Source organism: Lethenteron reissneri, chromosome 7 (assembly GCF_015708825.2).
Source record: "Lethenteron reissneri isolate LAM-NWPU_2019-01 chromosome 7, ASM1570882v1, whole genome shotgun sequence".
Taxonomy (NCBI): Eukaryota; Metazoa; Chordata; class Hyperoartia; order Petromyzontiformes; family Petromyzontidae; genus Lethenteron; species Lethenteron reissneri.
Window position 1 is genome coordinate 2,268,613 of NC_083785.1, and position 22,360 is coordinate 2,290,972.

The following is a 22,360-nucleotide window of genomic DNA, read 5'->3' on the forward strand; positions in this document are numbered from 1 at the left end:
ATGCGGTCTCCGTGACGCCGGTGGTCCCGTGCGGTCCCCGCCCAGTCCCCGTGCAGTCCCCGTGATGCCAGCGATATGCAGATTCTCAGTTGGGAACCACCGGTGTAGTGGTATCGGTCAGTGTGCTGCAGAGAGAACCTCTACTTAGAGGTGTGTTGAGTCTAGAATGGGTGCCTGGTGCAAGGTGTAAATTCAGCACGAGGCAGAGGCAGCCGGGGGCGGTGCTGGCCACTCCGACACCTCTCTCGCCGCTTCACTACGCGCTCGCTCGCCGCTGCTGCCTTCGACAGTCTGTTCATCTTCGCCTGAATGAGTTTGTGCGCGTGTCGTCTGTATGCACGTGCATATTAGCGTCTTGTGTGTAGCATTGTATGTGAAAAAAAGTGTTTTTTTGCATGCTGTACCGGTGTTGAGCCCACCCACGAGTGTAACGGAGTGATGTATTACCCACATTTGGCACGAGCAGATGCGCCGCACAAGGATATGATGCTCTGTGCAAAGAGAAAGATTGCCACTGCGCACTCTGCCGCTGCCCCCCCTCCGCGTGAGTTGCGTAGAATTAATGTAACGTGGCACAAACAGTCCACGCATAACGCCTGCTTTAAATCATCGCATCTGTACAAATATTTATTCGCGGAAGAATACTAGAGCAGACGAGGTGAGCAATCGCCTGAAAAAAGTCCTTCCCCCAGGCCTCCAAATGGCCCGGTTGGCTGTGAAAGAGGTTCAACATATGAATGTACGTACAGACCTCTTCAGCCGTGCAATATTGCATCAGTGAGACACATTTTCCCCACTTAACTCAAACCAAATTAAACATTTTTTTATTTCACCAGGTAAGGCTCACTGAGCTGTATCGCTCTTTTTCAGAAGCGTCCTGGCCATCACAAATTATTATCCGTAACCGAATAATACAATGAAAGTTAATTGACCGTCTCTAAGTAGATAAGACTCCAAGACTCGTGTAAAGTAATGTGTTTTTGTTTGCTGCCTCCGGTTTAAGGTTGTCCAGAAAATGGGACACAACAATGAGATTGACATGAGGAGGCTGTTAAAAATTACTTGAGATTGTAGGCCACTCCAGGCCTCTGAGTGCACGTCTCATGTTCAAAATCAATTGTCACGTGACTACCCAGAACCCTCACTTCTCTCTCTCTCTCCGTGTTGTGACCTCAAATTTTTCGTGTTGTTATTTTCAGGGTTCCGTGCGTTCCTGTCTGCCGGCATTTCCATCCCATTCCGCGTCTCTCATTGCCTTCGAAGTGGCTCTGCATGCTATCGGATTTCTCGGCCAACGTTCGCACAATCACTGCGATATCCACCGCAAGCGGTGTCAACTACCTCTCCTGGTATACAGGAGGGTCTGGGTTCGACCCCGACCTTGATGCCTGCTCTATATTTGGAGATTGCGTGTCTCTCTCTCCATGTGGTCACGTGGATTTTTCTCCGGTTTTTCCCCTCAACATTAAGAATCAACATCACGCGTTTATGGTATCTGACTGCTATAATTTTACACTTGATAAGCCACTTCGTTGAGCAATCATTTGTGGCCAGGTCATTTCTGAAAAATATATGTAGAGCTCAGTTGGACTTACCTGGTAAAATAAAACATTGTTTAGTTTTATTTTGGTTGTTTCATTGTTCTTGAGTGATTACATCCTCTTCGACATTGCGCTTCTCAAATTGAAGATGTCACAAATGAAATCGAATCGATTCTCGTGGACAAATCTCCACGTGGCGCAGAGGTCCGCCTGTCCTCGGCACGTTTAATATCGGAGGTTATCACGAGTTGGGTGAGACGCAAGTCACGTTTCAACATCACCCAGAGAGGAAAAACCTTAATTACGGGCAAAATCAGAAACAGAATATGTATTCGTGAGCTATAAAGCTCTTTGTTTACAGATGTCCGGTAGGGGCCAGTCAGAACGATGCAACAACAAACAAAATACAAAAACGCCATAGGAGTGCAAAGAATATAAATAACAAAAATAAATATCTTGACAAAGTCCCATCAGTGAGCTCCAGCAGACAAGGCTTGCATTGGCTGGATCATGTAGCCCGTATGCCCAGCCACCGCATGCCTAAACAGCTTTTGTTCGGCTGGATAGAGGGGCCTAAATCAGCGCGGCACGGGCTAGAGAAGAGATGGAGTGATGTGCTACAGGAGGACGTGGAGCTGAGTGGACCTGCCGATGACTGGTACAGCGGTGTCAAGATCGGCCTCTGTGGAGGAGGCTCGTTAAGGATGCTACTGGACAGTTTGAGGCAGTCGCCCTCCTGCAACAGCGGAAGGCAGAAGTGCGATGCTCACAACAAGGAGCAGAGTGCTAGGCGGTTAAAACACATCAAGTTGGCACAGTAGGGGGGGACAGGTGGTGCATCAGCCAGTCATCTCAGTCAAGTCAACCTATGGCACCTGGGTCTGTCCTGTGACCTCCTGCTAGCGGGCACTTAGCCTGGCACAAGCGCCATGGTAATGTCAGCGCCACTTAGTGTCTAATGGCGGTTATTGTGAATGTAGTCTTGGGATTTGCAGTGTGACAGTCGAACACATTGTGGATGAGACGAAACAGTGAGTAGAGTAGACTGATTTCTCAACGTAGCAATAGAAGAGTGGCAGGGAGCCGACTGACCACCACCGTTGAGTGAATCGGTGAATGCCGGCTCGCCAACGTGTCAAATCGCTGGAGTAGTAACATCAACAATAATAAAAACAACAATCATAATAACAACACGGCAAAGCGCCGAGTGCTTAACTAATTAAGCGTGCGGTGAGCAATTGTGCCAATTAGCGAATTGCATAAGTGCACATTTGCCAAAATTGGACGGCCCTCTCGTGAATTATATCAAACATCTTTAACTAATCAACTTTTATATTTATTTGCGCACAAAAACGTCTCGCTTGTCATGCTTGCCGTACCATAGTCGTGCACACGTTCAAAGCGGTAGGTTTTTTGTCATCATTAATATCGCGGTTTTTGTTTTCATTAAAGTCGAGTGTTTCAAATGGTGAAACCAAGACGTGCGTATTCATCTGCTAATTCACGCGCACATACACACATTCAAGTGAAGCAAGATCATCGGCATTGTTTGCCGCGGCCGCATGATCAATCCACTGCTGGATGAAGGCCTCCCCAAGCAGCCGCCACCTTCGATGAGCACGGTTGGCTGCATGCGGTGGCGAATGAAGTTCAACATACGTACATACATATAGCACACGGGCAGCCCTGTTTAATTAAAAGTTTGAAGTCGCGTGCAAGATTGAGATGAAGTTATTTCGAGGAGCAGTCAAGGAGAAGCGCTTTCATTTGGAACATGCTGTGCTCCTATTACTCGTATAAAATATTCATGCCTAAATTCTCACTGCTGTGTTTTTCCAGTAAAGGCAAAAACATAAAAATAGAATCCAGCTCGTGTCCAAGAGGGAACAATGTAAAGAGCTCCATTGCCTCCCCTCGGGCACTCCCACAGCGAGATGTTAACTCCCTTGCTTGTTATACAGGAGGTCGTGGGTTTGATCCCGACCCCTGACACTTGCTGCATATTGGGAGTTTGCATGTCTCTCTCTCTCCCTGCGGGTTACGTGGATATTTCTCCCGGTCCTCCAGGTTTTTCCCTCCACATTTAGAATCGACGCGCATTCAGAGTGTTTGGCTGCTGCTATAGATGTCCACGCGATAAGCCTCTTTGTTGAGCTATCGTGTGTGGTAGCCAAAGAGCTACGTAGCTCAGTGGGCCTTGCCCAGTAAAACAAAAATGGTTTATAGTTTGAGCATTGCTGTGCTGTCAAGAACGGTTATCCCCAGAAACATGCCCTGCAACCCAGCAGTGTGGAGGCAGCGAGGGGGGTTGGTAGATCACGCAGACGAGTGGAACTCTCTTCCCTCTCGCGGGCATTGATGTCGCCGCCTCTTGGCTTGCCTGGGTGCGTGTGGCAGCACAGCAAGTGGATTCATTTCCATCTGGATTGCTTCTGTACGGGAATCGAGTGTTTTTCCCCTCCTCGCACACGTGGGATTTTTTATTAATGGTGTAGGGTAAAGCAAAGTCCGCGATAACACGTGAGATGCGTATGCAGGCTGAACAAAGACTGTTCGCTCAATTGCGTTATATCCAATTCGTATCCGTGTTATAAAAAAAGATCTTCCCTCACATATTCATCGCGTTATATCCAATTAGCGTTGTGAAAACACGCACTAATGATTGGAGTTGGCCAAATATCCCAATGTAGGATCATAGAGCTTGGGCAATTGTTGGTGCCGGTTGTGGCTGTGCCTCTGAATCTAAATCATTCCCTCTCTCTTGTAACGGTGAACGAAAAGATGTCTGCGCTACAAATCGTAAATTATTATAACGCATTGTTATATTTTGTTCCACTTTAGGGAAGCGCTGTTGACGAATGCGTTGAGCTTGCTTTGCTTTTGAAATTTTATTCATTTATTTGAGCGTGCGCACCGCTGGCAACACAGCATCGCCCGTGGTTTAGGGTTGCAATTGAAGGCCGTTCGTGTGCCACTCTGGGTCAGCGTGGCTACGGAACGGAGGCTGCTTCATCTGAAAAAAGGCAGTCCCTCCAGAAAAACGCGATTATGCGATCGCAAGATTCCACGCAAAATAAGCCAAAGTCCGCATATTTATGCGGGGGGCGCGTTTTTTCAAATACGCCGCACTTTCGCCGCATAAATTGCAGATTTCCGCGCGCAAAATATGCGGGCTTGCATGATTTCATAATCCCCGCATTTTCGTTGCAAAAAGTCACATATATCTTAGCAGAAAGTTGAAAAATGTTGCGTTTACTTCACACAAGCGCAGCCATTTCCCCTGTTGCCATGGGAACGTTATGAAGTGTTAGAGGCTACGTAGTTAGTTTTATTCAGGAGTTTATGCAACTTTACAGTTGTAAGATTGCACTTTTTTGTTAGTAGTATGTACATTTACATTACTGTAAGACTGTACTGTTACTGTATTGCTTACGTTACTGTGCACTGAAAACACTTATTTTAACAGAAGATGTCTGTTTTGTATAGCTACCTCTGTAAAACAGGAAGCACACATTTTATTTTTTTATATTTTATTTATTCATTTTTACAGAAGTTGTAGCATATTCATTTTGTAAAGCTACAGAACTTGTTCGACTCAATGTTTTGTAAGTTTGAGCCATCTGTTTGTTAAGGTCTGAAATAAAACAAGATGAGAACTTAAATATTCCCAGCACTTTCTGTGATGTAGTATGCTTGCTTATCATAGGAAGTAATAAGAAATGACTCTTTTCATTAAAGTGGTAGCCTAGTGAATAGGGTGTTGGGGGAATCACTTTTTTTTCTCTTTTTCATCAAACCGCAGTTTTTGCAAGTTCCCGCAGTTTAATCGCATAAAATTGCATAAATATCCCGCATATTCCATCGCATTTTTTAAGAAAACGTGCCGCATAATCAACGATTTTTGCCCGCAACAATCACCAAAAAACTCCGCGTTTTTCTGGAGGGACTGAAAAGGGCGCTAACCACAGCACTGGAATGTAATTACGGGAGGGAGCTTCAGTGCTCTGTGCTCAGCTGTGTGACGCGTCGCTCGTGATGAGTTTCCTTAATTTACTCTGATGTAGGCTGGAAACTCAGAGGAATTTTCCTTTGTGTCGTTTTTGTACATCCGACCCCTGATGCTTTAGCAATGAACAATGAACCCTAGCGAGTCTTAATTCTTCCTTTTGTTGTTGTTTTGTACGTATGTATTTGGAGCTTGTTTCGCACCGTACGTGGCCAACCACGCTAATTGGAGACACGGGGGAAGGACTACAAGCTAGACACAAAAAATAAATCTGCGACGACTCCCGATCGTCCGGCGCAAAGCTCGGAGGTCATCGTTGTCTCTCCAGGGACGTGGCTCTGATACCCGTGGCCTTAATCGCAGCGACTCACTGCCACGTGGCCTACCGGCAGGGGACAACTGACAGGCCAGAGACATGGAAGTGAAACACGAGGCTAATAGAACAATTATTATTCACAGCTGAGTGTGGTGGTGCATGGCTGGGTGAGGTGGTGCAGCCAGTAGCCGTGACGCGGATATTTGTGGGAATAGACGAGTGGATCATGATAATGTTTAAACTCCTAAACCTACAGGGCTGCAGTGGTGGCTTGGAGAAAACAATACAGCAAATGGTCTCATGAATCCGTCTGTGCAGACCTTTGTTATAACCTCGTGAGTGTGGGCTTTCTCCGGCTACTAATCCCCTTTTCTCTGACATGCAAAGCACTCCTTCAAAAAAAAGGCAACAAAAACGTTTGGCGACTCTGCGTTTGGGCCACCGGTGCACAAAGTACAAAGAGCAACATCAACAAAAACCCCAACACATTCGTCGATAACTGGGCCCTAGAGCAGAGAGAGAGATAGATCTCTTTGCTGTGAAGAAGGAGCCATTGCCACAAAATGTCACCTATTGTATGTTGTCCTCTATAGGGCAGTGCTATTGACAACCGTGTGGAATGCTTCAAAATCAAGGTCAATAATTCGAACGCCTATAAAGGCGGCACCCCCGTGGCTCAGTGAGACTTCCCTGGATAATTCTACGGCATTATTATTCCTGCCATCGTTATCGTTATTATTCCACACGGTGTGACATGCAAATGATGGCTTTCATAAAGACTTAAAAGCGGTGGTTCTGCTGGTGTGTCTGGGCCCACATCCCAGCTGGGCACCACTTAACACGCGCGGGCACGGCTAACCACGCAGCTGTACGTATGGATATATGTTAAAATTATTTCGCACTGTAGGTAGCCAACTGTGCTAACTGGAGGTGCAGGGGAAGGACAACAAACTAAACACAAAAAGCAGTTCTAAATAAATTAGTTTTCTGTACAGATTATTTAAAATTGGACAGCTCCAGAGGATTCCTAATATCACAAGGAAGAGCATTCCAGACGGCCGCAGAAGCGCTTCTGAAAGCACGCGATGCGGTGACCGTCTTTGTTCGATCGCCAGCCAAAAAGCCCCCGCTGCTGCTGCTGCTGCTGCGAGGATGATCGGAGTTGGCGTGGCTACGGTGTTTATGCGCCCTTGAGGAGCTCGGCTTGCGATGGCTCTCCCCCGCCACTCGGGTGTCACTTGGCGTCGCCCAGCCTCCCCGAACGATTGTTCACGGTCTAGCGGCAGCACCTCGTTTGTGTCTCAAGATGCTACGGGATGAAATTGCATTGTGCTGCTGCCCTATTGCTTGCTCGGATGGAAAGCAGCGGGGGGCGGGGGGGGAGCAAAGGTCGTGGGTTTGATCCCGACTCTGACGCCTGCTGTATATTTGGAGTGTGTGGTGTCTCTCTCCCCGTGGTCGCGTCGATTTTTCTCCGGGTCCTCTGTTTTTTCCCTCCACTTCTATACTCGACGTCACCACACGCTGAGAGTATTTGGCTGCTGCTATAAATGTCCACGCGACGATAAGCCACTTCGCTGAGGTATCATTTGTGATAGACAGGTCGCATTTCAAAAAAGTATAAAAACAGCTCAGTGGTCTTTACCAGTTTCGTTTTTTTTGTTTAGTTCACAAAACGAATCCCATTGTTGCGTCTCAGTGGGTGGTTTCCCAGCCAGGCGATTGTGGGAAGGGTAATTGAATCGGAGCTCGCGCAAGAGCCAGCCGTGACGGGTCCCTGACGGACCACGCAGCCTCTCCCCCATTTCACTCCACACAGACTTCCCTCTCGCGCGATTGGCCGCCGCGTGCAGGCGAAGCACAGTTTACTTTCTGATGTGAGATCTGGGCCAGCAGCTATGGGGGTGGTGGCGGTGGGGGCACTAAGGGAGAGAGAGGGGGTGGGGGGCGGCTTGTGGGTGTGGGCAGCGGAACCCGACGAGTCGAGTTCGATTCCCGCTGACGGCCACTCAACATCGGTGACGGTGAACTGAACCGGTCCTTGAGATCTACTCGGCCTCAAACGAGTACCTGGTGCGGTGCGTAGTAAGCAGCGCCACTAGGGAGACAAAGGCGGCCAGGTGTGGTGTTGGCCACACCCCCCCTCTCGTGTGCCGTGCCGACCTCCATCAATGCTACTCGCTAACAGCCCTTGGCCCAACAGCCTGTTAAGGCTATATGGGGGGGGGGGTGGGGGATCTTTGCCTTTTTGGGGAGCAGAACCCGACGACCCAAGTTCGATTCCCGCTGACGACCAACACCAGTGACGATTAGCTGAACCAGTCCTGGGCCTCCTCAAGGTCTACTCAGCCTCAAATGAGTACTTGGTGTGGTGGGTAAACATCGGCGGCCACCCACACCCTCGTGCGCCGTGCCGGCCTTCATAGGTGCTCGCCAACAGCACTTGCCCCTGCAGTCTATTAAAGGCTATGGGGCGGAAGGGGGGGGGAGTGTCTTTGTCTGTGGTTTCCTCTGGGGGGGACTCTGCGATCGCGAGCGCCGAGCAGCTGAAATGTGGCGCCGAGGAACAACAGCTGACGTCTGATTCGGTGGAGCGGTAGGGGGTGGCGGGGGCGGTGGTCATCCAGAATTGAGAAAAGGAGCGCCGAGGAGAAGGGGACGGACGGGGTTTTTACGCTCGCACTTGAAGCTTGGCCTTTTGGGTGGAAGGAGCTCGAGTGAAGTGGTGAATCTTTGACACGTGCAGCCTTTTTGTATCAGTCCCCTAATCTTATGTTATAAAACCATTAAACGACCTTATTTCTTATTTTGCCAGGCGAGGCCCGCTGAGCTATACAGCTCTGTTTCAGAAGCGGCCTGGCCACAAGCGGTAGCTCAGTGAAGTGGCGCATCGTGTGCAAATTTAAAGTAGCAACCAACAACTCTGAACGTTTGATGTTGATTCTAAATGTGGAGGGAACAACAGGAGGACCCGGAGGAAAAGCCACGCGACCACAGGGTGAGAGAGAGACACGCAAACTCCAAATATACAGCACCAGGGGTCGGGGTCGAACCGATGCCTATATACCAAGGGAAGGTCGTTAACATAGAGAGTGCCTACGATCAAGTCGCTCGACATTCTGCCACTCTGCGTGGTGAGTGTTGTGGGTGCTTCATCAGTTTGGTTCTAATTCTCATTGGGTCAAACGTCAAATGTGACGAAGATCTCGTTCAGATCCCTTGCAAGAGCGGTGCAACAACAACCACACTTTGTGTTAAGAGTCTTTCGAGTGACCTCTAGTCCCCATGGTATGGGGCAGCACGTCGATTGCGCGCGTGCGGTCTTCCCATTCGGCGTTCCCCGCCGCCTGCTGCTGCTGATGATGAGGTCGCCGAACCGCGACGGAAACAGCGATTCATCCGCTGTCTCCAATGAGCACGGTTGGCTACGTACGACGCGAAAAAAGTTCAACGTACATTGCACACACGAAGTGCTTGCCACAAATGAACCACGATACCTCGCTGATCTCGTCAAGGAGCATAAACCATCACGTGAACTCCGGTCATCCTCGCAACAACGGCTCACCACATCGCACGCTTTCAGATGCTCTTCTGCGGCCGTCTGGAACTCTCTTCTTTCCGATTATTTGGAAGCCACTGGAGCTATGCACTTTTAAATCGAGTTTGAAAACTCATTTCATTATAACTTATTTTTGTGTTTAGTTTGTTGTCTTTCCGCCGCAGCTCCAATGAGCAGGGTTAACTATGTACGGTACGAAAGAAGTTCAACATACGTACATGCATACGTCTCTCTGGACGACCGGGGAGCATTCGGTTCATAGGCAGCCGGATGCTGCTGGCTGTGATGCGTGTGGCCTGTAACACAGCAGACTTGCTCCGTGGCTGTTTACCCCAAGGTCACCCTGAGGTCGCCATCTCCTGGCTTGCCACGGTATGATGGCCGTGCATCTCGAGGATTAATTTCCATTTATATTCCATCTTCACGGGGATCGGGCGTTGACCTCCACCGCCCCCCCACCCACCCACTCGCACATGTGTGGGTCTCTGTACACCCTGCTAAGATCCTGGCGATCCACACTCCCATTTAGCTGGCCGCGCAAAAAACACGAGTTGTTCATCGATTCGCTCAACCTGGCCTGAACCGCCAACTCGGGTTCACTCAGCCCAAAACGTCCTTGTGCAATGTAGACGACGTTACGCGCGGAGGCAAGGGCAGCAGAGCAAAGGTACGGACCCACCACCGCCTCCCCCCAACCCTCTATCCCCCCGTTCCGCCAGCCTTCAGTAGGTGCCCGCTAGCCACACGCGCCCCACCAGCCCAGCCCGGCCACATATGGGATCTCTCCGTCTTTTGTCTTTAAACATGGATGGCAGATGTACGGGCTCACGGACTGTGCGGCTGCTTGGAAGGTTATTTTGAGCGAGTGTGCGTTTGTTTTATTAGCGGGCTGCTGGACCCGAGCGTGTGTGTTTGGCGCTACGTAGCTACGCGCATCGTTCCTTGGGTTGGAGCGGTGGCGCAGCGGTTAGCGCGCTGCGCCACAAACCCAGCGATCAGAGTTTGATTCCCGGCTCACGGCCAGCGTCGGTTACAAATATCTGAACTCTGTCCTGGGCCTTCCCAAGGTCGTCTTAGCCTCAAATGAGTACCTGGTGCGGCGTGTAAACATCGCCAGTCAGGAGACAAAGGGGGCCGGGCGTGGTGCTGGCCATCCTCGGGTGCCGTTCCGGCCTTCATAGGCGCTCGCTAACAGCACTTGCCCAAACAGTCTGTTAACGCTATACGGGGGAGGATCTTTGTCTCTGTTCTTTGGAGGGTGTGGGGCGGTGGGGGGGTTGTGATCTTTTGGCAGGCATTGAGTGCGAACGTCAATCGGCACCCATACCCGGGGCGCATGGATTTTATTAACAGGTGGTGGTCACGAGCGAGATGTAGCGTACTTTTATTTTGAATAAAATGTGTTTGTGTAAGTAATGGGGTTTTTTTTTTTTACGTGCGCGTGCGCGACGTGAATTCGGTCGGCACGACCGCCGGCGTGGATGATGGGTCGTGGAGTCGCAGGAATCTCAACGGGGGATGTTGACGACGTGGGGAGGCCTTCATCCAGCAGAGGATAGATTATAGCTTACTGCCACCTTGCACCGCGCCGCCGTGCATTGAGCCACTTCGCATCGTGACGCAGGAGTGTGATGAGAGGCTGCGATGCATCTGACATCCGCCACTCACCCAAACAACCTTGTCACCCACTCGCCCACCCACCTGACCAAACCACCTCCCACCCACACGACCTAGCCAACCCACTCAACCGACCAACCCACCAATGAGACCAACCTGACCCACCCACCCACTCACCCGATCAACCCACCCGACCAGGAGCAACCCCTGGGCAGGGAGCTGGCTTTCTAGGGGGCTTGGGGCCAGTGGGTGAGGGGGGGGGTACCCCTAAGTTCCCGCGCTCGCCTCTCTGACTTGTCGTTAACTCCAGTCACGTGCGCGCGTGTGTGTCCCCTCACCCCGCGTGCAGTTCCTAGCGCAGCTGAAGATCATGGACTACAGCCTGCTGGTGGGCATCCACGATGTGGAGCGCGCCGATCAGGACGACGACGACGTGGAGGAGGGGGAGGAGGGCGGCGAGGGCGGGGAGGAGGGGGAGGGCGGCGCGGAGTGGGCGGGGGGCGACGACGAGACCGGGTCGGACGCCAACGGCTCGGGCGGCCCCGCGGGGGCGGTGGGCTCCTACGGCACGACGCCGCCCGACTGCTCGGGCTTCTCCGTGGCCGCCTACAAGCCCATGGGGCCCGGCGAGTTCGACCCCAACACGGACGTGTACGCGCTCAAGGCCCACGAGAGTGAGTCCCCCGCCGCCGTCGCCATCGCTGCCGCCCTCCCTGCCAATGAGTTAATTTGCGCGGCGTTTAGACGGGCGCCACGGTGCCTAGGAGATGTTAACTCCCTCGCCTGGTCTACATGAGTTTGTGGGTTCGATCCCGACCCCTGACGCCTGCTGTATATTTGGTTTTTCCCCTCATTTAAAATCAACGTGCATTTAGAGTATTCGGCTGCTATAATTTTCCACGTGATAAGCCACTGTGTTGAGCTATCATTTGTGCAATATAGCTCAGGCCTTACCTGAGAAAAAATATATCTAGTTTAGTTTTAGTATAGCCGTTTAATTATTCTCAGTGATTACATCCCGACCCCTTGACGCCTGCTGCAGTGTATTTGGAGTTTTCGTGTCCCTCTCTCCTTCCCCGTGATCGCATGTATTTTTCTCCGGGTCCTCACGTTTTTTTCCCCTCCACGTTTAGAATCAACATTGCGCGTTTAGAGTTTTTTTTGGCTGCTGCTGTAAATGTCCACGTGACGATAAGCCACTTCCATTAAGCTATCATTTGTGATAGCCAGAGTCGCGTCTGCAAAAGAGCTATATAGCTCAGTGGGCCTTATCTGGTAAAATAAAAAAAATAGTTTAGTTTAGAGTGCATGGGGGTTGCTGAGCACAAGCCCTGAAGGTCCAAAACGTCAAGCAGCCAACAACAAACAGCTGCAGCCCGCTAGGTTACTAATACTAATAATATTGTTGCGGGTGAGTGTAATGAGTGTGTGGTTATCACCTGCAGTGTGGTGAGTGGGTGAGTTTAATGAGTGTGTGGTTGTGACCTGCAGTGTGGTGAGTGGGTGACTGTGATGAGTGTGTGGTTGTGACCTGCAGTGTGGTGAGTGGGTGAGTGTAATGAGTGTGTGGTTATCACCTGCAGTGTGGTGAGTGGGTGAGTTTAATGAGTGTGTGGTTGTGACCTGCAGTGTGGTGAGTGGGTGAGTGTGATGAGTGTGTGGTTATCACCTGCAGTGTGGTGAGTGGGTGAGTGTAATGAGTGTGTGGTTATCACCTGCAGTGTGGTGAGTTTAATGAGTGTGTGGTTGTGACCTGCAGTGTGGTGAGTGGGTGAGTGTGATGAGTGTGTGGTTATCACCTGCAGTGTGGTGAGTGGGTGAGTGTGATGAGTGTGTGGTTGTGACCTGCAGTGTGGTGAGTGGGTGAGTGTGATGAGTGTGTGGTTGTGACCTGCAGTGTGAATGAGTCGAGACAGTCGGTGTCTGATAAACCGAGTCCCCAACACGGGTGGAGGAAGCGCTGAGTGAAGTCCCCGGGAACAGTGACCATGGTGGTAGCAATAGAAGAGTGATAAGGAGGTGGCCGACCTTCGACGAGCGAGCCAGCGGGTGAAGTGGCTCCGCGAGTCGCCGTTCGTCAACCACCACAACCGCTCGATGGTGAACTCCACCGAGCGCGGCGACGTGGCAACACGCACGGCGCGTGTGACCCCTGACCCTCTCCCCACCGCCCCCCACCCCCCAACAAGGTGCTCCGCGGAAAGAAGTTTACTTCATGGCGATCATCGACATCCTCACCCACTACGACGCCAAGAAGAAGGCCGCACACGCAGCCAAGACTGTGAAGCACGGGGTGAGAGTCGGCCCTCGCCGGGCCTTCACAGCACGACTGCTCATGGCACTGCAGCCGTCACCGGGTGGCAGTGCCGCGAGTCCGACCCGTCACCCACGCGCCTTGGCCAATTGAACGCCGCCGCACCCAGTAGAGTGTTTGCGCGTGGCGGTTTGGCCGCTCAAGCCGGGCGATGAAGACATTCGATATAGTGGCGTTGTTGTCCTCTGTGCTGTTCGCCTCATGGCGTCGTTCTCTGGTCTAACACCGGTTGGTGACACGAGGCCGTAGGGGGGGGAGGCCGTTTCTGGTGGAGGCCAATTGGTTTGCATGTTTTGCCACAATTATGGGTGGTTAAGGCAGACTTGATCCCTTGCAATAGTTGTGAGTGTCTAGTTGGTGTTTGAACATCTTAACACCTCCTGTGTTATTGCCTGTTCTTGTGTTTTTCCATCATTTTGATAGTACTGGCACAAAAGTACCCCATAGACATAGCCGTAGCTGTCAGGAGACATCCATGAATCCGACCTCATCACACGCGGTCACGTGTTTCTTAATCTTGAGTGCATTTGCTCACGCCCGAAGCAGAGTGAAGAATCGCCCCACGGTGAAACCAGTTTAACGCTTTCTCTTTTGTCCGGGAACCTTTTTGGCGCGTGGTGGTGGTGGTGTAAACCGCCATTTTCCATAGACGTTAAAGCTAAAATAAACTAAATTTTTATTTGACCATGTAAGGTTCCACTGAGCTGTATAGCGCTTTTTCAGAAGCAACCTGGTCACATATCATAGCTCAACGAAGTGGCTTATTACTTGGAAATTAATACTAGTCAAATAACTCGAAATGCACGTTGATTCTAAATGTGGAGGAGAAGAACCGTGAGGACCTGGAGAAATATCCACACGACCACGGGGAGAGAGACACCCGCAAACTCCAAATATGCAGCAGGCATCAGGGGTCAGGATCGAACCCACGACCTCCTGTATATCAGACGAGGTAGTTAACATACGCTCTGACAAGGTGTATGTACGTATGTTGAACTTCTTTTGCACCGAATGTAGCCAACCATGCTAATCGGGGATGTGGTCCTGCTGGGATCACACGACCACCTCTGTCGCGAGCACCGAACTCTACACGGCACCGCACGCACACACACACACGCGCACACGCGCACACGCGCACGCACGCACACGCACGCACGCGCACACGCACACACGCACACACGGGGGCCGTAGCACCCACAGCCGTTCTTGCGCTGTCGCCTCCGTAGCGCGGGTGTTTGTTGGGTGAACCGCATCGGGCGTGTGTGTGCGTGTGTGCGCGCGTGTGTGTGTGTGCGTGTGTGTGCGTGTGTGCGCGCGTGTGTGTGTGTGAGTCTGTGTGTGCGTGTGTGCGTGTGTGTCCGAGGCTAGCTAGGGGGGGGGAGAGTCACATTCCAGGTATGAATACGAATTTAGTTGGCAGTGTTTGCCGTCATCAACACAGCCTGAGCGGTTGGATGCGTCATGCGGTTTGATCGTCGCAACGATGATGAAAACTGGCAACAAAAATGATGATGATTACAACGATGATGATGACAATGACGATGGCAGTGACGATGATGATAACGATAATGATGATAACGACGATGATGATGACAACAATAATGATGATGACGATGACAACAGCGATGAGGATGATCACGATGACAACGACGACGATGACGATAATGATGATTTTGATGGTGTGTGTGGTGTTATCTGTACGCAGGCTGGAGCGGAAATCTCGACGGTGAACCCCGAGCAGTATTCCAAGCGATTCCTGGACTTCATGGCGAGCATTCTAGAATAGCTTCAATCCTGCCTCCTGGCCTTCGCTTAAAGGCTACAACGTGAATGGTGTATTATTGATATTATTAATATGGTTATCATTATTATTGTCAACAAGTTGATGAGTAAAGTGGGACAATGTTGTTACATAAAAAAAGAGAAAAAAAAAACATTTTTTAAAAAAATGTTTGTTGTTCCAGTGAGTTTTACGCAGCAGAACTTGTGACAGAGTCGTGGAGAGGCGGAGATGATGTGGGGGAGTGAGAGAGGGAGGGAGCGGGAGGGTACGGGGAGTGCCGGGGGGGAGGGGGGTGATATGAGTGTTTTTTTCTGCCATTGCCTTTGCACTAGTTCCGTTAACACCACGACACGACACGCGGGGGTTGGGGTGGGTGGTAGACGGCGAGGGATGCAGACTAACGGAGCGACTACTACGAGTGTGCGCGCGCCGCCTCCTCGTCAGCCGAGCCTTTCATCTTTCCTCTTTCTCTCTGCTGGCCACCTGTGGGCGACCTTTAATCAATCACCACGTCGACCGGTTGCCGTGCGTCGCTTCATGCAGGCCTCGTGGGGAAATGCTCCCCTTAATTTCACGATACAACGACGTGGGTCACCCGCGAGTTCATTCCACGTCTCCTCTCGCTCGCTCGCCGCTCACTTGCTCGTCGCTCACTCGCCGCACGGACGACGAGACGGCTCTTGCTGCGACGGCAGCTCTTGCCGCGGCAGAAGTGGGATGAGCGACCACGGCACGCGGGGACCCACGGCACGCGGGGACCCACGGCACGCGGGGACCCACGGCACGCGGGGACCGCATTCCCGTGTCTTGAGCGCGCTCAGCTCAGCTCCCGAGCCGGCTGGACGCGAAGTTGACGGCTCGTCGGCTGCAGCCGCCCCCCCGGTGGTTTCCCGCGGGGGAGTTGGGAGAAGCACCCCGCTGTAGGAGTGGGCAGCGCACGCCCCGTGGCATCGGTTTCCCAGGTGTTGGCCTGCTGTGTGCTGTCATCTGCCCAGATCTGGAAAGATTTGAAATGTTTCCCGTGACTAAATTGCAACGACAAAAATGACACATTTTCTGCGTTTTTCCCCTTACCCCGAGTCTCGGGTCTCGTGCACAGACGAGAGAGATTGCGTCCCAGAGGCGGGGTGGGATAAGGTTGAGTGCAGATCACCGAATAGAAGCGAGGAGCAAGTTGAACTAGAGGCAGTGGCCTTGCAGGAACGACTGTGGTTGGCCCTTGGATTTGAGGTTGTTGTTTTTCACGCAGACAGCTCGCGCCCGGCCGTAGCCGCAAACGCCTGTCAAGCTCACGGGACGTTCGCACCGCCTCCGACACACAGACTCGGCCACCAGCTCTGGACTTGAGAGCCCGGGTTGAGGGTAGCAGAGAGCGAGAGAGGTGAGGCATGGGAGATGGGAGGAGGATTGGTGAGCGCCACAGTGAGGAGTTGACGGCCGTCTGGAAATCTTAGGCAGGTTGTGCTCGTTGATTTGTCACAGCCGTTTAACAGCAATCTGCTACGTTCCTTCTTCTTGCACAATTGGCGATTCATTTTCCGGAACTCTTTCGTCCCCCAAAAGTTGCAACACCAGAAGTTACGACGGGCGTCATTGTTTGTGGCTGCTAAAAAAAACAATTTTGCCTTTCGCGTGTCAATCCATCGTGGGATGATTCGATTGTGCCGATGACAAGTCTCAGAAGACGGTCAAAGTATGCGGTGTCATTCGAAGAGCCAAAGCCCACAATGAAAAAACTGCACGCCTGCTCGTGATTCAAAGGCCAAATGACGCGAGTGCATCGTTTTATAGACGCCGCTAGGGTTTGTTGCCACTTGTTTGTGCATGGAGAGATCGATACATACGCATCTCAAGGAGGCCACCACAGACAGAGAATGCACACACAGAGCGCTCCCCAGATGCGCTCTGCTGGCTCGTAAGACAGACACCGTCGGTGACAAACGGTGGCTAGGAGATGTTAACTCCCTCGCCTGGTATACAGGAGGTCGTGGGTTCGATCCCGACCCTGACGATGCCTGCTGCTGTATATTTGGAGTGCCTCTCTCCCCTTGGTCACGTGGATTTTTCTCCGGGTCCTCTGGTTTTTCTCTCCACATTTAGAACCAACGTGCATTTAGAGTAATTTGGCTGCTACAAATGTCCACGTGACGATAAGCCACTTCCGTTGAGCTCTCATTTGTGATAGAGTCGCTTCTGAAAAAGAGCTGTATAGCTCAGTGGGTCCCATACCTGGTAAAAGGTAAAAATGTAACAATCCGTTTCCAGAAGGGGAAAAATGGTCCGTGAAGTCAAAACGACGCGCACCTGGGCTCGGAGAAACCTCGGCAGTGGCACCGTGGGGGTTCCGGGGCTCGGCTCCTATTCACGTTGGTGTCAAGAGCATCTTGGGTCATGGTGGCAAACGGCGGGAGAGAGAGAAGGAGAGAGAGTGTGTGTGTGTGCTGTTTGGCAGAAGTATAACAGCAGGAGCGGGGGTCCCACTCGTCAACGTGGTGTGCAGACAGCTGCCTCCTGGCTCACTGCCCAGCTCCCCAGGTCACATCTCTCCCTGTCGCTTTGATGACCCAAAGTTGGCCCGTGAGTGGTGTACTCGGTACAAAGACAAAGATACCCCGTGTAGCCTTAACAGGCTGTTGGAGGCAAGTGCTTGTGAGCGAGCAGCGCATGTGAAGGCCGGCATGGCGCACGATGGGGGTGGGTGGCCAGCACCACCGCACCAGGTACTCATTTGAGGCTGAGTCCACCTAGGGGAGGCCCAAGACCGGCTCCGATAATCGCCACTGAAAGTTGTCGGTGGGAACTCCCGAAGCCCTCGGAAAACGACGCTCCAGACCGTGTGCTCGTGCAGGACGCGTGTGTCCGTGTTGCACAAGGCTGCGGTGGTTGCAGTGAAGTGCCGGACACGGCCACAGTCGGCGAGGCAACAGAATGACAATCGGCAAGGAGCATCCACGCAGCAGCGAAGAGCCCCATCAACCCGAATACAAGAGTCGCAGGCGTCGAATTAGTCTGAAACCCTTCGCTCGCGTGACCCAACACGTAGCCAATGGAGAGGCCAATGCTCTCGCGAAATAATCGCTGTTCCAAGATTCCAAGCGAATAGATGGGACGAAACGGCCGTTCCCTGACTAAAACACGAATTCCTCCAAAACTGCAAATTTTTCAGCCGTGAAACTTCACTCTCTGCCACAAATGCTGCCCGTTTGCATCCGCTCCCTCTCTCTCCGAGTCCCGCCTAAATCACTCCCCCCGCCCTCTGTAGTCCCGAGCGAAAATCTTCGTTGGTCTCAGCCACTTTTCTCAGGGGTCGGCGTGACTTCGACCCTTTCCAGCGGTGCGTCTGTGCGTTAACGCTGACTTTGCCCTCCGCCCCGCCGACCATTCCGGCGATCTCCCTTGTGAGCGCCAGTCCGGTGTCTGCAACCTCTTGAGCCACTTTCCCCGAGATCGGACGGAGCGAGACGGCGTAGCCCCCCCCCCCCCCCCCCCCCGAGGACACCGCGGCGATGTTCGGTCGATTTTGAGAGTCGTCGTGACGAAGCAGCGCTGCCGCACGCCCGAGGGTGGGATGGGGGGGGGGGCACCTTGCCCGATCTCGCGAGGATGGCGTGACAAGTTTACAGCTCTGAATTTAAAAGTGTAACTTCTGTAGTCGATAAGTTGTTTGTTTTTTTCACTGCCCCCCCCCCCCCCCCCACCACCACCCTGCCTCTCTCCCCTCACCTTCTCTGGCGTGATCTCTCTGTCTCTGCCAATTATTGCCTCGTGGGCACTGACGCCGTGGGTGTGTGTCGCGTGGTGGTGTTAACTGCGGTGGGTTACTGCCTTTGTTGATGATGATGTTCACAGCGAGAGATACACCAGAGATAGAAATATAAATAATAATAAAAGACAATAATGTTGCTATTTCCAGGAGTTAAGCTGCGCGTGGATCATAGGCGTTCGAGCCAGCCATCTCTGCACCGAGCACGACTAAAGAACAAAGCGTAGCCGTGGTTTACACGTCTTTCTAATCGTTATTATAATTAGTATCATTAAATGTCGTAGTTCTTGGCACACGCCTTTTCGATGTCATTTTCCAACCAAGCATGGCTTTGCTGTTGATAGCCTCTCCCTCCCCTCGTGGCTTTCTCGGTCGGGAGCAAAGTTTCGCGTCAGACGTCGCGCCAACGTTGGGTGGTGAACATCAACGTCTGGCCGTTCGCGTTTGCCGGATGCATGAGGACGAGCAGAGGCGAGCGCGCGCGCGGTCTTGACGCCGAATTCCCGCCGTGTGCAGCAGGATCGATCACTTGCAGCAGCAGCAGCTAGCAGCAGTTAACAGCAGCAGCAGCACGCTGGCTTGCACTGTGGGCTTACTTAAAAGCGTTATTAAATGTTTCGCTGCCGTGTCATTATAAAATTTTTATTGCGTTCACTTTTTCTACCCCCCCCCCCCCCCCCCCCATTGTTTGCCCGTAGCGTCGCGTTTTTTTTTTAACCACGCAACTACTACTCTAGAACAAGCCGCTTGTACATGCGTACATACACACACGCATATCTATAGATGTAGAAACGCTGCCACACGATTTGGGTAAAACCACATTCGACAACTCGGGACGCACCACGGGATTCCGCTACACGCCAGGGCGGGCGGTAGTGGGGGGGGGGCCCTGCTGCAATAACACCAATCTCTTTTGGGGGGCTCGCCCATATTCACTCTCTCGAGCGATATATACAGGGTGCTTCACAAAAAATGTTAACACTCACATGGGACGATCGATGTTGATGGAAAAAGAACGGATAATACACTGTAACATGATAACAAATGTACATTAATAGCTTGAAAAAGTCAGTCTCCATTGTCAACACGTTGCCTGGAATCTTCTCCAGGTGGTCTCCAGAGCCCGGAGGCACATTGCTTGTGGTATTGTTGCAAATTCTCAGAAGTGTTAACATTTTTTGAAGCACCCTGTACATCTAAAACAATATATACACACTCGTGTGTAAAATCTCCTGCTGTGCTGGTAGTTGCACTGCCCTGCACGCTTGACAGCTCCACCACGGTGGCTTGCTCGGCACCGTTGGGATGGAGGTGGTGCGGTGAGGGTGTAGCACCCCCACCACCGCTGCTGCTGCTGTGTTCGGTGAAGCTGCCCCCCCCCCTGGCCAGAGGCTTCACGGCGCCCCCCCCCCCCATAACGACCCTGTCCACTGCTACTCGAACAACGCTGTTTCGTCTCCCCGTTGTGCGCACCTCTACGCAGCAGCACGTTGTGCGCTTGATACAGGCATTGGGGTTAGGGTGTACTCGGCAATTTTGGGGAATTGTTGGGGGGGGGGGGGGCTGCGGAGGTTGCGTGAAGAATTCCCCTGACCCCGTGGACCGGATGGTGAACGGGCGACGGTTCGCCCGACGTTCACCCGACGTTCGCCCGGGTCGCGTGTGTGGAGGAGGGGACGGGCCAACGCACACATCGCAAAATGCGATGGATTGAATACGCTGCGTGAAAGATCAAAAATGTAAAATAGCATCGCTTCGTGAACTGCATACCCCCCCCCCCCATCCTCGCTAACCCCCCCCCCCTCTCCGTAGGCAGTGTTGACGTGAGCCATTCCCATCCCACGGCGACTTCCCAGTGACATGATGACACATACACACACACAAATCCTCGTTCAATTTTCCACACTTCCCTGCGCCCCCTCCCAACCTGACAAAGACGGCTTATTTAAATAACCCTGGATCCGCCTGAAGGAAATTATCCCATTTCCTCTTGGTTTATAAGAAAAAACGTGACAGCTGGTTTTGTTTGTGTGGGTGGGGGGCGGTAGTGTAGCGGTTAGCGCGCTGCGCTACGAACCCAGAGAGCCCCAGGCTTGATTCCCGCTCACGGCCAACACCAGTGATGGATTATCTGGACCGGGCTTGGGCCTCCCCTAGGTCGACTCGGCCTCAAATTAGTTCCTGGTGCGGTGTGTATAAAACATCGCCACCCAAATCCCCTTTGTGTTTGGGGCTGGTAATATGCGGGGTAGGATGGATGGGTGTGGAGGGCCTGCAGACCAAAGTAAATCGGAAGGTTGTGCACCGTGAAAGTTGTCAAGTACACACACGGTGTACTAAACACCACCTCCATCACCTTGTCATCTAATTTGAACGATTACACTTTGTTTTACCGGGTAAGGCCCACTGAGCTATGTAGCTTTTTTTTCAGAAACGACCTGGCCATCACAATTGATAGCTCAACAAAGTGGCTCATCATCACGTCAAAATTTTACCGGCCAAATACTCCCAAACGCATGTCGAAAATTTTCAATGATTGTGGGAGAAACCCGGAGGACCCGGAGAAAAATCCACGTGACCACCAGGAGAGAGTCACCGCAAACTGCAAATATACAGCAGCAGGCGTCAGGGACTGGATTGAACCCACGACCTCCTGTAGACCCGTGAGGTAGTTAACATCTCCGAGCCACCGTGGCGCCCATCTGAATGCCCCGTGAATGAACTCCGGCAGTGCGGCTGTACAGCACGGAGAAGCGCGCACCGTTATTATTGTATACTACCCGGCCTTCGCGAAGTAATAACATTTTTTTGTACTATATTATAAGAAAAGCGCGTTCACCAATTCGACGCAAATAGCGCTCCAACAAAACAGCTTTCCGGCGCAAGGAACCGCAGTCGACGGCCTCTTTGAGTGGGTTGGTCGGCTGCTATTGTTTTTTTTCTTTTAATGGAAAATTTTTGCTATCGGTGCGTCGTTGTCGTCGTGGTCACCCTGTCTGCGTGCGTGTGTGTGGCTGGTACCGTGCGCGGCGTTGAACGTCCGATTACGTTGTGTGCACTTCCCCCCCCCCCTCCACCCCACACACCGTGTACACAACGTGAAGACTTCACCTGTTGATTTGTCGTCGTAACATTAACATTCGTCCTCGTTCCCCTCCGTTTGTTTTTTTTTGCTGCCAGTTGTAGCAATGACTGTAATGTACGTTATTATGCATTTTAAATATATAAGCAAAAACAAAAACGCCACGGGCGGCTCACGCAGTCACGTTTTTAATACACGTTTAAAACAATCCGCCGCCTGTGCGCTTCTAGACGTTTTGGGTTTTTTTCCCCAGGGGTGCCTTTGAATCGTCGTTCAGCATCGAATCATCACCGACCGCTTCCAAGAAGATGTCTTCCTTTGTAAGGACGCAAGACGACAAACTAAAATCAAAGAGTTATTCTCAAGAAATTGGTTTGTC

The 22,360-nt window shown here is 51.9% G+C and overlaps 1 protein-coding gene across 1 annotated transcript in view; it reads left to right on the plus strand.

The window, feature by feature from the left end:
• The window catches only part of LOC133358783 (phosphatidylinositol 5-phosphate 4-kinase type-2 alpha-like), a 42,257-nt gene extending 20,116 nt beyond the window's left edge, over nt 1–22,141 (plus strand). Inside the window, exons 4-6 of the mRNA XM_061577233.1 lie at nt 11,389–11,713; nt 13,229–13,332; nt 15,059–22,141. Coding sequence (XP_061433217.1) covers nt 11,389–11,713; nt 13,229–13,332; nt 15,059–15,139 — 510 coding nt within the window. The 3' untranslated portion in view covers nt 15,140–22,141. The remainder of the gene's footprint in view (nt 1–11,388; nt 11,714–13,228; nt 13,333–15,058) is intronic.
• The last annotated feature ends 219 nt before the right edge of the window (nt 22,142–22,360 follow it).